The sequence below is a fragment of the Phocoena phocoena genome, chromosome 5 (assembly GCF_963924675.1).
Source record: "Phocoena phocoena chromosome 5, mPhoPho1.1, whole genome shotgun sequence".
Classification (NCBI taxonomy): domain Eukaryota; kingdom Metazoa; phylum Chordata; class Mammalia; order Artiodactyla; family Phocoenidae; genus Phocoena; species Phocoena phocoena.
The window spans coordinates 74,759,015-74,777,464 of NC_089223.1; the positions used below are offsets into that span (position 1 = coordinate 74,759,015).

At 41.2% G+C, this 18,450-nt stretch overlaps 1 protein-coding gene across 1 annotated transcript in view; it reads left to right on the forward strand.

Moving 5' to 3' along the window:
• Positions 1–4,070: 4,070 nt before the first annotated feature.
• PDS5A (PDS5 cohesin associated factor A) overlaps positions 4,071–18,450 on the forward strand; it is a 117,968-nt gene continuing 103,588 nt past the window's right edge. The window contains exon 1 of the mRNA XM_065877521.1: positions 4,071–4,211. Within this exon, the coding sequence (XP_065733593.1) occupies positions 4,071–4,211 (141 nt within the window). The remainder of the gene's footprint in view (positions 4,212–18,450) is intronic.

An 18,450-nucleotide genomic window follows, 5' to 3' on the forward strand; every position in this document is an offset into this window, starting at 1 on the left:
CACCAGGGAAGCCCTAAATTAACTTTTAAATAGCTTAGATTCTAAAAGACATTCTGACTCTCAATCTGTTCCAAGCACAGTCCTCCCCATCTCAGTTAGTGGTAACTTCATCCTTCTAGTTACACAGGTCAAAAACTTTGCTTTCTTGACTCCTCTCTTTTTCTTGTACCATTTTTCATCACTTCCACTGTTATTACCCAGTTCTTATTACCATCTCTCCTTGGGATTTTTGCAGTTGTCTTATACTTGGTTACCCTACTTTTACTTTTGCATCTCTACATTATTTTCAACCCAGCAGCTAGAGTGATTCTTTCATTTTACATATACTAAAAAATTATGTGGGGGCTTCCCTGGTGGTGCAGTGGTTGAGAGTCCGCCTTCCGATGCAGGGGACACGGGTTCGTGCCCCGGTCCAGGAAGATCCCACATGCCACGGAGCGGCTGGGCCCGTGAGCCATGGCTGCTGAGTCTGAGTGTCTGGAGCCTGTTCTCCACAACAGGAGAGGCCACAACAGTGAGAGGCCCGCATACCGCAAAAGGAAAAAAAAAAATTATGTGGAGCTTAGTATGTACCAGTTACTATTCTAGGCACTTTACAAATGTTAACTTATTTATCCCTCATAATGACCCTCTGAAATAGAAACTATTATCCTTGTTTTACAGATGAGGAAAATGAGGTACAGAAAAATTAATTTGTCAAAGGTTGCCTAGCACATAGAACATAAATCATATAATATCACTTCTCTTTTTAAAACACTTCCATCTCAGAGTACATGCCAAAGTCTTTCCAAAGGCCAAAGGCCTAAAAGGTTATATGTGGTCTGCATCTCACCCCTGCTTCTCTACTTTATTTTCTTCCATAGCAATTTATTTATTTTTTTTGTCTATCTCTCCCCAAACAAATTAAGCTCTACCACAACAGGTAGGGATTTTTGTCCACTTCCCCACCACAGATTTTTTTCTCAGTGCCCAAAACAATGCCTTGCATAATAGGCCCTCTTTAAATAATTGTTGCTCAAATGAATGTACCTCTTCTCATTTACACTAAGTGAAAACTTTTAAAAAAAGAAAGTAAAAACAAGAATTTCAGAATTCCTGAATTTTAGAATTATATAAATTCAACATTTTTATGTGTTATAATCCTTAGGGCTTACTATCCTATGAGTGTTTATAAAATCAAACAGTATCAAAAAAGTAATAAGTTGTATAAAATTAAAACTTATGGGTATATGCAAAACTCCATTTAATTATGGGTAAATTACTTAGAGCAAGAATGAAAACAAAAAGCAGCACTCTTTAGCTATTTAAATGTGACAGATTTTTAAAAATCATATGTGAGAGAAGAGCCTAAAAAGAGTGTAGGTTTTGGTCAATTTCATAGTTTGGATGAAGACAATCTTAAATGGATTCTGCCTGCTACTCTAAATGCCCAAGAACAAAGCTCTGACTTTTGGGCAGAGTTGTAGCAAATCAGCAACTGTGGTGTGTTAGATTCCAAGATGATTGTTCCCTTGTGGAATACCTGAAAAACAATTCAGTGAGGGCAGCACCTATATTTTTTTTTTTTAGAAAGAATTTTCAATATTTATTTGGTTGTGCTGGGTCTTAGTTGCAGCAGGCAGACTCCTTAGTTGCAGCATGCAAACTCTTAGTTGTGGCATGCATGTGGGATCTAGTTCCCTGACCAAGGATCAAACCCGGGCGCCCTGCATTGGGAGCGTGGAGTCCTATCCATGGCACCACCAGGGAAGTCCCAGCACCTATAATATTTTTAAGATCAAGCAAAGAATGTGGAAAAGACCGATGGATATCCATCAAGAATAATTTAAATAAATAATCGAATATAATTTTAAACTATGGTAGTGGTCAGTTTCAAGAGCTGCCTGCTATTTCACATTATTGTGTTCTTTTTTCAACTTCGTTTTCGGAAATTATGTACGTGCTTCTGAGGTTCATCTGCTTCAATTTTCTTTTATATTAAACTGCTCAAACACCACTGCATTGGGCTTTCCTTTGGATGAAAGAAAGTTATTCTTCGGTATACTTAACACTTAAAAAAAAATGAATTATTCCATATTCACAAGAGCCATCTATCTAATTTGTAAACACGCTTATTTCTGGATTCCAGTCTCATAGATCTTCATTCTCCAGGTTTGGGAGTGGAGTCCAGGATCCTACGTTTCAGACCTTTCTTTAAGAACTACTCGACTCAATGCTATTTTCATATTTTGCTGCTTTCAAAATACTAATTTTAGACATCTAAAGAGGGGAGGGCAAACTCTGGTGGCTGTCAGAAGGAACAAGAATGAGCGGCCCACGTTGTACCATGTTGCAAAACTTTTCCTCAGTTGGTAGATCCTCCGTCCCTGGGGAGGAAATCAGTTCATTTTCACCAAGTAATTCACCATTTTTCAACCATTTCCGTCCACGTCCCTCAGGATGAACCCCAAAAGTCATGAACTCATCTCCGCGGCATAAGATAAAGCCCTGTTCGTCCCGCTTGCCCTCACAGGGCCGCGGGGACCGGTTCGCTTCCCGCCAGCCGGGCTCCTCCTCCGCTCGCCTTTCGGGTCTAGTCCTCCCGGAGGCGTTCGCCGCGGCAGGTCTTGGCGCCAACCGGGTGGCGGCGCTGTCTGCCCCGCGCGCCACCGCCTCAGGCCCGAGGGAGGCGGAGGCACGGCCTGCGGAGGAAGGGGCGGGAGCGAGGCGCGCGCCCTTCTCTCGCGTGCTCCCGCACCGCTCGCGTGACCGACCGGTGGGTGCTAGAGGCGCCGGCTGCCCGGAGCACGGACTGCCGGGCGCGCGCCACTGCGAGGGGCGTCCGGGTCCGGGTTGGCGGACCCGGCCGGCGCGAGGTGCCGGCTGGCGGGCCCGGGGTTCCGGGGCGAACACACGAGCACACGCTCCCGGAGGAGCCTTTTCCGAGGCTGCTCTTCCTCGGCCAGACGGAGAGCGGCAGTGTCTCCCCGCCCAGCGCTCACTCGCCCCGCGTCTCCCCCCGCGGCGACTGCTCCTCCTCGGCACCGCCAGCCCCAGCGCCGCTCCGGGGCGGGCGGCGGCGGCGGCGGGACCGGCGGAGCCGCTTTGTGTGCAGCCCGGAGAGGGGCGGCGGCGCAACCACCTGACAGAGGCCCGGGCGCTCGATGCACCTTCCGCCCGCATGAAGAGGAGGTAAAGGCGGCGGCGGCTCGGCTCCCGCCCTCGGCTGGTGGAGGGAGGGGACGGAAGGGGAGACCGGAGCGGGTGGGGGGTGGGGGCGCGGGACCGAGGCCCGGCGGGGCTGCCCGGAGGTGCCGGTAAGGCCTCGGCGGCGCCGAGTGGCCGGGGGCGAGAGAAGCCGCCGGGGAGCCTCAGCCGAAGTTGAAGGAACAAAATGTGTGTGAAGTGCGGAGCCGCGTCAGCCGCTTCCTGGCTTGGGGTTCGGGGTGGAGGGCGGCTTGTTTTCCCCTCCCGCGGGGGTTGGGGAGCGGGACACGGGAGGGGCGGGAGCGTGGCGGGGACGCCTGGGGTTCAGCAGCTCTGCCCGGCAAGGGCGTTCGTCCCCGGGAGAAGCCGCTGCGTGTGGGTCCGGTTGGGTCCCTAGTTTTGAGGCCTAAGCCGAGCCCTATAGGCCTCGCGTCTCCTTTCCCGGAGGGGACCGGCCGGGCGGGGACTCGAGGCTTCTCTCTGACCGAGCGGGGGCTTTAGGGGTTTTGCCGGGCTCTCGAAGCCGCCAAACTTCGGACTTCGGTGTTTGGGGGTGGATTTCATTGTGAAAGGAGGACTGGGAAACTCCTGGCGCTGCCCGGGGCTTCCCGCGGCCGCCGGTGCCAGAGAGCCCAGTGGGCCCGGTGTTGGAAGGGCCCGCGTGGGTGGGCGCGGCGCGGCGGCCGCCAGGATCCAAGCCCCGGGAAGGAGCGGGTGGCGGGGCCGCCGCGAGTCCCCGGCCTCCCGGGAGAAAGGGCCCTTTGCAGATTAGAGATTTTTGAAATGAAAAAAGAGGTTACAAAGTCGTCCCTTTCCCGCTGAACTTTTGTTTTCTGACCGATAGAGGCCGGTAGAGGACTGTGAAAGAAAAGTTGTCCCCCAGGATGGACTTCTCGACCGCGCAGCCCAAGCCTGCCCCTGCCCTCTGTGGCGTTGTGAGTGCCGACGGGAAGATTTCTTACCCTCCGGGGGTAAAGGAGATCACCGACAAGATCACCACCGACGAAATGATCAAACGACTGAAGGTAAGCTCCTCTGGACCGAATGTTCACATTTCAGACGTTTGTGGTAGGAGGTGCTCTCTCCTGTGGTATTACAGCTCTGCTGGGCCTGGCCTTTAAGAGTTTCACTGACCAAGGCTTTTTTTTTTTTTTAGATATTTTACGTTTTCTTTTACCGCCTCTGAAAGGTATTGTTCTATCTTGGCTATATCTTTGGTGATTTCTGTTAGGGGCATAATCATTATGGGAAATTCGAAGGGTGTGTGTGATCTTTTTTAATCTTACTTTTTTTTAAAGTATAAGAATTCGAGTATTTTTTTAAGTTTTTTTTTTCTTTCTAGAAATATTTACGAGAATACTATGCAGAGTAGCTTGCAGCCTTAAAGGTAGGCAGTAATTTGCTTAGGAAGGTTTTCATCAACTTCTGAGGAGACTGATTTATCAAAGCACAAAAGGCATTTAAAAAATTATTACAATTTTCTAACATCCAGAAGCTTAAATATGTATATAGTATGGTTAAACTTTGACAGAAGATACTGACTTTTCATAATTTAGGCTTGAAGTAAGATGATGATTTATGTCCACATGTTCAGAGGGGTTTGTGTGTGTTTGTTTGTTTAAATATTTATTTATTTGGCTGTGCTGGGTCTTAAGTTGCGGCATGCGGGGATCTAGTTTCCTGACCAGAGATCAAACCTGCGCCCCTTGCATTGGGAGCACAGAGTCTTAACCACGACCACCAGGGAAGTCCCCAGAGGGGTTTTAAGAGAGAGTGATTATGGCTCTTTTTATGAGTCAGTGTATTTTTAAGCATGGTGGTCCTAATGTCAAGGTTGTAAGTTTCAGCCTTAGGTAAGTTAATTTTTTGCTTTTTGTTGCATGGACATAGATTGTGTATACAGCCTTACAAAGTAAGTGCTGTTCTTGTTAAGGGATCAGCTTGATGCAGTGTTTCTCAACCAGGACATGTTTGACCCCCAGGAGACATTTGGCAATGCTGAAGATGTTTTGGTTGTCACTATTGGGGCTGGATTGGAACAGGGTAAGACTGGAGACAGGGAGTCCAGCTAGGAAACTGTTAACAGTAGTCTAGGTCAGAGATGTTGAAATCATGAAGTAGGGCTATGATAGTGGGAATAGAGTGATAGGGAACGTTACAAGACACATTTCAGTGTTAGAATCAATCAGTGTTGGTGGGAGGTGAGGGAAGAAACGATGTTGACACTTTGCCAGTCTTTACCTTGGGCACTTGGTGAAATGTATTTTAAGGAATAATCTTGCCCCTTTGCTTTTAGAACTTATAGTGCCTAGTAAATGTTTACCATGTTATGAGTGATTAATATTTAAAGTATTCCTGTAGTTTGTTGTTAAAAATCTAATTGGATTCTGTGGTTTGTTGCCCCTTTGGAAGGAATGGGACACAATGCCGTCCATTAAAATAAACCTTGATATTAAAGACTGTACATAAAGTAGGGTGCTTAATTGATGCTTCTTAAGGTTATATTGTTATTGTTCTTAAGTGTTCTGAGATGCTGAAATATGAATTATGAAATATAAAGCTAAGTTAAAAAATTTATAGGTCCTTTAATTTTTATTTTCATATTAAGAATATCAAAACGTTGAATTCTAGTGACGGATAATCTTGTTAAAAAAAGAAAAGTTATGACCGTATATACATCTTCCATTTGGAAATAGATTAAATATCAGAAATATTGTTAACTAGAAATTGACACCAAGTCTAGAATGAGCATACGGTTAGAATATTCATTTTTTATGAGTTTTTTTGGAAGTTAAATTTGATACACATATTAACCAATTTGAATGTCCTATTGCTAAAATTTTGCTTTTCTCAAGAATTATGATTCTGTCTTCCTCCTGCCTTTCTAAGTCGATTTTGACTCTGTACATTTTAGGGATCCATGTTTAAAGTATTACTGTCTCGTTGGAAGTATAGGTTTCAAACAATATTTAACTGTATTTTTGATAACTTTGGTGTTATTTGTGGATAAATTTGGTAGTTTGTTATAACACAGTAACAATGTTCAAATGCTGTATAAATACAAAAGTGCTTAAAGGCAAGTAAAATCTTGGTCAGTGGGGCTTCCCTGGTGGTGCAGTGGTTAAGAATCCGCCTGCCAGTGCAGGGGACATAGGTTCGAGCCCCGGTCCAGGAAGATCCCACATGCCACGGAGCAACTAAGCCTGTGTGCCACAGCTACTAAGCCTGTGTTCTAGAGCCCTCGAGCCACAACTACTGAGCCCACGTGCCACAACTACTGAAGCCCACACGCCCAGAGCCTGTGCTCCGCAATGAGAAGCCCACACACCGCAACGAAGGGTAGCCCCCGCTCGTCGCGACTAGAGAAAGCCCGCGTGCAGCAACGAAGACCCAACGCAGCCAAAATTAAAAACAAAAACAAACAAACAAAAAAAATCTTGGGTAGTGGAATTCAGAGATGTTTGGTCCATTTTCTTCAGTTTTCAAGACTGGAACAAGCATTTTTACAGTGGAACCATAATTTTAGAGTTAGAAGGATTCTAAAAGAAATTCTGGAACTCCCTTTATTTCACAGATAACAAACGTTAGACCCAAAGTGGCCAGGTAACATTTACCAAGGTCAGCCATAGGACAGGTTAGTGGCAGAGCCAGGGCAATAGCATCATGTATCTTCTTATTCTTATAGCTGCTTTCTTCTAAGGAATCTAAACGAAGTTGAACAAAGAAGTTGTGATTTTTATTATGCAGTTGAAAACAGTAAAGTGAAAAGAGAAGGGAATCAATGAGAGTTAACTTGGTCTTTTGCAGGGAGATATGGGACAGCGTTTTCTTTTTTTTTTTTAACATTAGAAATTATTGTGATGCTTTGAAGCTTTCTTGAAAATAATTCTTAGAGTATATCTTTGGAGGAACTTAGACATACTTTTGTATTTTAGAAGTTTTAATTTCTGTTTCCAAGGAACTACTTTAAATATTTTTATGTCCAATCACACTGGCCTTCTGTCAGTTCCTTGAACATGCCATGCTCATTTCTGTCTAGACAGATTTAGAATTATGTAGCCCATATATGTACTCTTCCTCTCAGTTCATTAAGGGAAGTCTCTTAGATTCCCTGTTAATATATTCTTTTAATTCCTTCATATCACTTATTACAGATGTGATATTACATTTATGCATATGTTTATTTGGTTGTCTCCCCAGCTTCTCTGTAAGCTTCATGAATATAGGTATCACATCTATTTGCTTAGTTTTGTATCCTCCCAGTGCTAAGTTTAATACCTGGCACATAGGTTCTCAACATATATTCCTTGAATGAGCGAATGAATACTTTGGTTTTTTTTTTTTGGCTGTGTTGTGTCTTCTTTGCTGCTAGGGCTTTCGTGGAGCGGGGACTACTCTTCGAATACTTTGTATTAATACTGGTTTAGAGAAATATTTTTATTTTTGAAGATGAAGGATAATTTGAAAATATTTTGAATTGCAGCTAAGTACTTTATCTGAGATTTCATACTAGAGATGATAACACAGATATTTAGAATTTTAGAACCAGAAGGTAGCTTAGAGGTTATTTCATTTTGTTCTAATTTTCTGGATGAAGAAACTGAGTCTCAGAGGTTGTGACCAACCCTAGTCACATAAAGCTGAAAACCATCATTAACAGTTTTGTTATTTAGGTAAATTACAAATATATATTAATTGGCAGAAATATTAAAATTCATACAAAGGCTGTTTGCAAGGATAGCAGACATTTTAATACCAATGTTATATTAAGCATCAAGATTTCATTAAGGATTCTGAAACTAATGCAAATCATGTCTGATAAGTTTAATAAACAAGATACACCTATAAACAATGTTGTACAAAGTTCCATTAAGTGCTTCTGCCCACAGTTTGTTATACACGGTCTATCTCAGATCATGTATTACAAAGCTGTGTGCTACACGCTTGTTTTTTCTTCCTTTTTTGCTATTTTGGAAGTGGGAAGCCCTTGAAAGCCTTCGTTTTTAAAGGGAGGGATTAGGATGAAGTTTGTTACTATATCCATTTCTTATTATCTGCTCTCAGAGTTCAGTGCCCCAGACAGTTCTCTAGCCACAGCTCCATACCCAAACCTGCCATATTCATTCTGTCACAGAATCAAATCAAAATACTTATTACCTTGGTACTAAGAATGAGGAAAAATTAAATAATAGGGTTTTCTTGTTCTGAAAATGTCCCCCACTTTTCTCCCACTAGGTGTTACTTCTGTGTTTTCTTTGTATTTTTCTGTAATCTTTCTCTTTCTGTCAGCCATTCTCCTTCTTCCACATGCTCGTGCTTCTACTTTCTATAGTCTGGCCTGTTGGATAGTTCAGTAGGAAGTGGGGTATGGTGAGCTTGATTTAGGTAGGACATCTCCCTTTTCCCATCAAACCTAGGTTGGAAGAGGGGAGGAATAGATTAGGGGCAGGAAGGCCATGAATTCTTTCATTTTTCTTCCCCTCAGGTGGACCTCAGAAATACTTGATTTGTTGTAATTATTTTCACTTGCATAAATGACTTTTATTTATCCCTAATTGCCACATAGTATGCTAATTTTGCTCATAATTCAATATGTGATTCCTAGTCTGAATTTTGTTTATATCTTTTACTTTAATATTTGTATTAATGCAGAAGATTCTGCTAAGTAATTAAGAAGTTAAATGGAGAGGCAAGATTTCTTAAAATGAAGTCCTAAAATATAGCCAATATACATTTGTGAAGTAATACTTCATGCAGCACAGCTTTTATTTTATTTATTTATCTATCTATTTATTTATTTATTTTTGGCTTTGTTGGGTCTTTGTTGGTGTGTGCAGGCTTCCTCTAGTTGCAGTGAGTGGGGGCTACTCTTCGTCGTGGCGTGCGGGCTTTTGGTTGCGGTGGCTTCTCTTGTTGCGGAGCACAGGCTCTAGGCGCGCAGACTTCAGTAGTTGTGGCACACGGGCTCAGTAGTTGTGGCTTGTGGGCTCTAGAGCGCAGGCTCAGTAGCTATGGGTGCGTGGGCTTAGTTGTTCCACGACATGTGGGATCTTCCCGGACCAGGGCTCGAACCGGTGTCCCCTGTGTTGGCAGGTGGATCCTTAACCACTACACCACCAGGGAAGCCCCTGCCGTTTTAATCATTTTTAATTGTACAGCTGAGTGCCGTAAAAGTACATTCACATTGTTGTGCAGCCTCATCATCCATCTCCACAACTTTTCATCATCCTTAACTGAACTCTGTACCCATTAAATTATAACTCTATTCTCCCCTTCCCCCAGCCCAGGCAACCACCTTTCTGCTTTCTGTCTCTATGAATTTGACTACTCTAGGAGCCTCATATAAGTGGGATCATACAATATTGCTGCTTTTGTGACTGGCTTATTTCACTTGGCATAATGTCTTCAAGGTTTATCTGTATCGTAGTATGTGTCAGAATTCACGTGTATAACATCTGTTTATCCTTTCATCCATTGATGGACACTAGGGTGACTTCTACTTTTTGCCTACTGTTGGTAACTTTTCTTACTATCTCACAGTTTTGTGGATTAGAAATTTGGGCAGGGCTTGGCTTGATTATTCTGCTCCACATTGCATACTGGGCTCACTCACTGGTATTCAGCTGGTGATTAGACTGGTGAAGTATATACACACTGGCTTCTCTCAAACACTTGGTACCTCAGTAGGAACAGCGGAAAGACTGGACTCAGCTGGGCCCTTCTTCTTGTCTATGATGCAGTGTTAAGGCTTCTCCACATGGTCTCTCCAGCAGGGTAGTTGGGTTCAGGGTTCCAAGACACTATGGAGGAAGTTGCCAGTACTTTTAAAGACTTTATTCAGAATTGGCAGTGGCACTTCTACCTTATTCTACGGTTTAAAGTAGTCATACCACAGCTGACATTCAAGGAGAGAAAATTTGACCCTACTTCTCAATGGAAGAAGTAGGAAAGAATTTGTAGCCGTCTTTAATCTACCACAGGAGCTCTCATGATAAGTCAAAGTGTACTATGTAGCTATAGTCATACATTTGTAAAACATTTAATCTCAAAAACAACAGTATATATTTGCAGCCAATTTGCTAGATTTGTAAAATTTATTTTAAATACTCTAAGAAAAAAATTGTAGGAACTTTTTTACGTGCTAGTTAGGGAAGAATTATGGGGGAGGTTCATGATTTGATCCTAGAGCTTGTTTCTTACATTTTTTGAATTTTTACTAGAAAGTATCACTGGCCAATCATAACGATGATTTCCCCCCTTCTCTCTTTTTTAAAAAAAATCCATTTTAACTTCTTATTTTGAGACATTTTATCCCTCTAGAAAAGTTGGAAAAGTTGTACCTTCAACAGTCATCCCTTCATTTAGATTCACCAGTTGTTAACATTTTGTTACTTTTGCTTGCTTTAATGTTTCTCCAAACACACACACACACAGAGGGAGACAGATGTAACATACATTTTTGTTTGAGAGTTACTTGCATCTGTCATGACATTCCACCTCTGAATGCTTCAGCAGTCTTCTTAGAACAAGGATATTCTCCTACTTTATAACAATTATCATTATCACACTCAAGGAATTTAACATTGATACAGTGATACCTGTTATGCTATCCATAATAAAATTCCCTCAGCTGCCCTAAAAATGACTTTTTAAAAGTTGAATTTTTCTTCCTCTATCCAAGTTGCAGTATAGGATCACATGCATTTATTACATCTCTTTTGTCTGTTTTAATCGAGAAAGTCCTCTCATTTTCTGGGGGTGTGTTGTTCATGACATTTTTTGAAGCATTTGTCTTATAAGAGTTCATATCTGTTTTGTCTTATTTCCTCATGCTTAGATTCAAATTGAACCTTTTTTGGCAAGTATACTACACAATTGGTGTTGTGTAGTTCCCTTAGCATCATATCAGGAGACATATAATGTCATTTTGTCCTATTGGCTTTGCTAAGTTTGATCACTTGTGTACAGCCCTCTGCATTGTAAAGGTATTTCCCTCCCTTTGCAATGAATAAGTAATATTTAAGGTAATAAATAGTTTTTAAGAATAATTTGTTTTCCAGCAATTCTTACTCAACTGTTTTAGCACCCACTTTGGTGGTTATAAAATGTTGCCTTGATTGATTGATTGATTTGGTTTTTTTGTTTGTTTGTTTTTGGCTGTACGCGGGCCTCTCACTGTTGTGGCCTCTCCCGTTGCGGAGCACAGGCTCCGGATGCGCAGGCTCAGCGGCCATGGCTCATAGGCCCAGCCGCTCTGCAACATGTGGGATCTTCCTGGACTGGGCACAAACCCTTGTCCCCTGCATCGGCAGGCGGACTCTCAACCACTGCGCCACCAGGGAAGCCCTTGATTGATTGATTGATTGATTGATGGCTGTGTTAGGTCTTCGTTGCTGCTCATGGGCTTTCTCTGGTTGTGGCGAGTGGGGGCTATTCTTTGTTGTGGTGAACCGGCTTCTCTTATTGCAGAGCATGGGCTTCAGTAGTTGCAGGGAATGGGCTCAGTAGTTGTGGCTTGCAGGCTCTAGAGTGCAGGCTCAGTAGTTGTGGAGCACGGGTTTAGTTATTCTGCAGCACGTGCAATCTTCCTGGACCAGGGATGGAACCCGTGTCCCCTGCATTGGCAGGCAGATTCTTAACCACTGCGCCACTAGGGAAGTCCCAACAATTGGTTTATTTTTTTCTGTTTGTATTCAATTTTATATGTATATACACATACATACATACCTTCACTCTTGTGGACTGGACTCTTCATTTCTACTGACGAGTATTATCTTTGCTTGATTTTTTTTTTATTGTGGTAGAAAACATAACAAAAACCATCTTAACCATTTTTAAGTGTACACAGTACAGTAGTGTTAACTATATGTACATTGTCAATACTACAGATCTCTAGAAAGTTTTCATCTTGTAAAACTGAAACTCTGTACCCACTGAACAACTCCCTTTCCCCCATCCCCCTCAGCCCTTAGTGACCACTTCCTGTTTCTAGGAGTTTAACTACTTTAGATACCTCACGTATAAGTGTGGAATCATATGGTATTTGTCCTTTAGTGACTGGCTTATTTCACTTAGCATGAAGTCCTTAAGGTTTATCCATTTTGTAGCATATGACAGGATTTTCTTCTTTTTTAGGGCTGTGTAGTATTCCAGTGTATATATCTACCACACTTTCTTTATCCATTAATGGAAGTTTAGGTTGCTTCCACCTTTCAGCTATCGTGAGTAATGCCGCAGTGAACATGGGTGTGCATATATCTCTTTGAGATCCTGTTTTCAATTCTTTTGGATATAGCTGGGATTGCTGGGTCATATGATAATTCTATTTAAACATTTTTGAGGAACCCCTTCATACTGTTTTCCATAGTAGCTGCTTCATTTTACCTTTCCACCAGTAGTACACAAGGGTTTCAGTTTCTCCACATCAGTGCTTATTTTCTGTGTTTTTGATAGTGGCCGTCCTAACAGGTATGAGGTAATGTCTCGTTGTGGTTTTGATTTGTGTTTCCCTGAGGACTGGTGATGTTGAGCATCTTTTCTTGCTTACTGGCCAGTTGTGTATCTTATTTAGAAAAATGTCTATTCAAGTCCTTTGCCCATTTTTTAATCAGGTTATTTGTTTTATTGTTGTTCAGTTGTAGGAGTGTGTGTATTCAATTTTAGGAATTACATTGTTCGTTCTTTTTATTTAATTCTACATGGTTCAAGAGTCAAAACTATAGAAAAACTTACACTTCTAGAAGTCTTCTTCCCATCTTTATCCTTTCCACTTCATCTCCACCCACCTCCCCTCTGTAGATAATCATTTTCATTAGTTTCTGGTTTATCCTTTCTGTGTTACCACCCTTCTTCTTAAAAGGTAAACTACTATATATACTCTATTGTGTTTTGCTTTCTTCACCCAATATGTCTTGGAAATCACACCGTATCTGGAAATGTCTTTAAATTCATTTTCATGGTGTTTTGGTATTCTATGTGTAGATGTGCCATAGTTTACTCAACTAGGCTCTCATTGTTGATTTGAGATTGCTTGTAATATTTCAAGTAATGTTGAAGTGAATAACCTTGTTACACATTGCTTTGTATTTGTGGAAGTGTATCTTTAGGGTAAGTTCTAGGATTGTTGGGCCAAAGGGTACATTTCTGAGTTTTTGTTAGAGGTGGTCATATTCTCCTTCATATGGGTTGTACCATTTTGTACTTCCACCAGCAAGTAAGTATAAGAGTGTCCAGCCTCTCAGTAATGTATTGTCAAGTAATGCCTACTTTTAAAGTAGCAAATTGGCAAATTAACTCTTGCCCCAAAAAGCCATTTTATTGCCTCCTGGCAACAAGAGAAGTTCCTTATGAGAATGATTAAATATAAGTGCTCCATTGAGGTTCAAAAGGATAAGAACCCTATTTAGATTTCCTTAGAAACTCAAAAGGAATTGAGTGACTTTTTTAGTATGTTTAAGGAAATGAGGGTGGGTGGGGTAGAGGTGGAGACAGAATTTTAGGAACAAAGATGATGTTGAAATCATCAAGACTCACTTAGGTCTTTATTCAAGATCTTGAGTTAAATAGAAATGAGGTGAAGGCTTATTATTAAAAATCATAAATGAAATAAATAACGGCATTGGCATGTAAAATGCCAGTGCCGTGATTTATTTTCCAATTATCAGAAATCTGTAGATGTCCAAGGGAAAAAGTGCTTTGTGTTCACAGTAGGAGAATAGGCTTAAAGCATTAATGAATTTTGTTCCTATTAGCTTCTATTTTCAGAGTTAATTATTTAAATTATTTAAATTAAATACTACTTTGGCTGAGGTTGTTGGCATATAGAATTATGTCCAATTATGGTCAGAAAGATAAAATGAGTGGAGTTTATACATGATATAAAAGCATAACAAGTTTTTATTTGCTGAAGACAACAAATCGAGACGTTTCTAGATAACGGTTGTAATAGAAATCTAAATACAAACATAATGAAGGAGTTTAACTAAATTTCTTTCCCTTGCTGTTGGCATTTGGTCTTTTACATTAGTACAGATCTTCCCAACTGATACTCTACACAGTTGTAAGTATGCCTAAATACAGAGTCCCTCAGCCTTTGGAGATTACAAATATTACATCGTTTTTTGTATATTATGTGGTATTTTAAAAGTTGGGAACTGCCATAATATATGTGTTGTTTTTCATGTTATATTATAAAATTATTATTAAGATCAAACACTTAAAACTTCCTACCAAATAGGGGCCCTGTGATTAGTGCTGATAAAGCCAGCCCTTAAATAGCATTAGTCCATTAGGGGAACCTGGATTTATACGAGGAATAACACTGGAATGGATTTCCGTTTATATGAAGGATATTTGAGATTATTATATCATAAGTTAAATGTCAGTTATGTGCTAGGATTGTATCTGTTTCTTTGGATAAAGAGCTACTAAGAATTTTGGTGGTCAAGAGAAGTTTCAAGGAAAAGGTGACAGTTGTACTGGGATTTGAAGGCTTAGACTTTGGTAAGCAAATAGGTGGTAAAACATTTCAAACAGATGAATAGCAGGGACAAAGAGACAGAAGCGTGCTTGGTGTGTTTGAAGAAAATGAGTAAAATAGTTTTGCTAGAACTAAAGCATCCTAAAAGAGTAGTTGAGAGGAAAAAAGAGGAAGTTACCAATGAAATTGGTAGAATCCTTAAATGACAGAGGAATTTGTATTTTAAAAAAATAGCTAAAAAAAAATAGAGCTAAAGAGTGATATGTCTACATTGTGGTTTTGCATGATTAGCAAAGCTAGGTGACCAAGGAGTTTTTGAAGCACATGAATACCACCCTTCTTTGAGGCCAATTTGTGGAGATTTTTTATCCTCACATCCAGACCAGATAGTATCTTTGGTTGAACAGTAATCTACTTCTAATTGATACTGTCTGAATGAATCTGTTGGTTGCTGAGAGTTTAGTCACGTGATACTAGGTGTGAAGGCTGTGGATGAGTAAAATTTTAAGAACAGTTAGTAGAATTTTATGTACTAGATTATAACAATATGAATTGGATTTAAAAAAAATAAATTTATATATATATTTATTTATTTTTGGCTGCGTTGGGTCTTTGTTGCTGCACGCGGGCTTTTTCTAGTTGCAGTGAGTGGGGACTACTACTCGTGGTGTGCGGGCTTCTCATTGCGGTGGCTTCTCTTGTTGTGGAGCACAGGCTCTAGGCACATGGGCTTCAGTAGTTGTGGCACATGGGCTTAGTTGCTCTGCGGCATGTGGGATCTTCCCAGATGAGGGATGGAACCTGTGTCCCCTGCATTGGCAGGCGGATTCTTAACCACTTTGCCACCAGGGAAGTGCCAGATTTTTATTATATATATTCAGTGCATGTTTTTCCAAAATTTCCTGGAATTTCTGTGGTAGGAATTCAAGTAAACATTAATTGTAATTTGATGCCAAATTATTTTTTTTTCTAATTTTTATTTATTTTTGGCTGCATTGGGTCTTCATTGCTGCGTGCAGGCTTCAGTAGTTGCAGCATGCAGGTCAGGAGTGTGGCATGCGGACTCAGGAGTTGTGGCTTGTGGGCTCTAGAGCACAGGTTCAGTAGTAGTTGTGGCGCACAGCCTTAGTTGCTCTGCAGCACGTGGGATCTTCCCAGACCAGGGAAGGAACTGATGTCTGCTGCGTTGGCAGGCGGATTATTAACCACTGTACCACCAGGGAAGTCCCTCAAATTATTTCAATACTTGAAAATTAAGTTCAGTGGCCATGTATTATTTCCTATAATTTCAAATGTTTGTTGAATTGAATAGCCTTCATCTAGCCACTATAAAATTAGTAGAGGTGAATTTCTTATCTGCAAAAAGAAGAGTTTAAGATTTATAAGGACTGAGTCAGTGTATATCAAGAGACTGCTTTGTTTCTGGCAGAAGTTTCAAAATGATTTTCTTCTTGAAGCATATACCTAAATAGCTTTGAAGAACGTGATAAAAAGCATCAGGCAGTAATAAAATGAAAATATTTTTAGATCTCTTGGAAATCATGTTATATAATCTTGTCTACTATATTCAGTTTTCATCCTTTTTAAAAAAATTTTATTTTATTTTTCTCTGCGTGGGGTCTTCATTGCTGTGTGCAGGCTTTCTTTAGTTGCAGTGAGCAGGGACTACTGTTAGTTGCAGTGTGTGGGCTTCTCATTGTGGTGTCTTCTCTTGTTGCGGAGCACAGGCTCTAGGAGTGCAGGCTTCAGTAGTTGTGGCACGTGGGCTCAGTAGTTGTGGCTCGTGGGCTCTAGAGCACAGGCTCAGTAGTTGTGGCACATGGGCTTAGCTGCTCCACGGGATGTGGGATCTTCCCAGACCAAGGATCGAATCCATGTCCCCTGCATTGGCAGGTGGATTCTCAACCACTGTGCCACCACGGAAGTCCCCCAGAAAGCATACTTTTAAGATCTAGGCTTTTGAAACCTATTAAGCTTTGTTTTTTTGGCCCAGTACATGGCCTATCCTGGCAGACATACCATGTATACCTGAAAAGAATGTATGTTTTGCTGTTGTTGAATGTAGTGTTCTATAGGGTCAAGTAATGTTCTTTAAGCCAGGAGATTGAGATCGTTATTCATCATCAAGTCTTTTCTAATTCTGAAGAGTTTTGGTCTAGTTCTGTTGCTGAGAAAGAGTGATAAAGCCTCAAATTGTGATTGTGGAATTGTCCATTTCTCCCTTTAAATCTGTCAGTTATTCTTTCATTTGTTTTGAAATTCTGTTGTTAGGCACATGTGCATTTAGGATTGTTAGACATTACCAAGAGTTGACCCTTTTAGCATTATGAAATGTTCCTGATGTCTAAATTGCACCTTTTACAGTTTCTGTATGCATTATATGTTTTTATACCCTTTTGTTTTCAACTTATGTGTCTTTATATTTTAAATGCATCTGGCATATGGTTGGGTCATGCTTTAAAAAATTTTTTTTTAATATTTAATCTATTTTGACAATCTTTGCCTTTAAATTGGAGTGTATAACTCACATTTAATATTATTGATGTGGTTGGATGATATATGTGGATGATATATGTCTACCATTTTGTACTTTTCCTTTTCTTTTTTGCGGTACGCGGGCCTCTCACTGTTGTGGCCTCTTCTGTTGCGGAGCACAGGCTCCGGACGTGCAGGCCCAGCGGCCATGGCTCACGGGCCCAGCCGCTCCGCGGCATGTGGGATCTTCCCAGACCGGGGCATGAACCCGTGTCCCCTGCATTGGCAGGCAGACTCTCAACCACTGCGCCACCAGGGAAGCCCTGTACTTTTCCTTTTGTCTCATCTATTGTTGTTCCCCTCTTTTCCTGCCTTTTATCTTTTAAAAAATATATTTGTTGATTTATATTTTATTTGGCTGCATCCGGTCTTTTTTTTTTTAATTTTTATTTATTTTTGGCTGTGTTGGGTCTTTGTTGCTGTGTGCGGCTTTCTCTAGTTGCAGGGAGCAGGGGCTATACTCTTGGTTGTGGTGCGCAGGCTTCTCTTGTTGAGGAGCATGGGCTCTAGGCACACGGGCTCAGTAGTTGTGGCTCTTGGGCTCTAGAGCACAGGCTCAGTAGTTGTGGCACACGGGCTTAGTTGCTCCACGGCACGTGGGATCTTCCCAGACCAGGGATGGAATCCATGTCCCCTGCATTGGCAGGCAGATTCTTAACCACTGTGCCACCAGGGAAGCCCTGTGTCCAGTCTTAATTGTGGCACGTGGGATTCTTCTGGTTGTGGCATGCAGAATCTTTTGTTGCGGGATGCAAGATCTTTTAGTTGTGGCATGTGAGATCTAGTTGCCTGACCAGGGGTCAAACCCAGGCCCCCTGCATTGGGAGTGCAGAATCTTAGGCACTGGACCACCGGGGAAGGAACCCTGCCTTTTATCTTAATTTGTTATTTTTTAGAATTCCATTTTAATTATTTTTGATTTTATAGGTATATCTTTTCACTCTGTGTGTGTGTATCTGTCTGGCTATGTCTGTCTGTCTGGTTGTGTTGTACAGGGATTGCAATATATATCCTTAACTGTTTATAGTCTTAGACTTTTATTTTTCTGCTACTTCATGTAAAATGTAAGAACCTTTCATTAGTATGGGTCCATTTATCACAGCCCCACCCTTTATGCTATACATGCATTATAAACCCCACATTAAACAGTTATATGTATTTTAAATAAATGCAAGGGAAGTAGTCTTTTATATTTATGCACTTATTACCATTTTTTGTGCTTTTTTTCATTTTTTCTCAAATGTTGGATT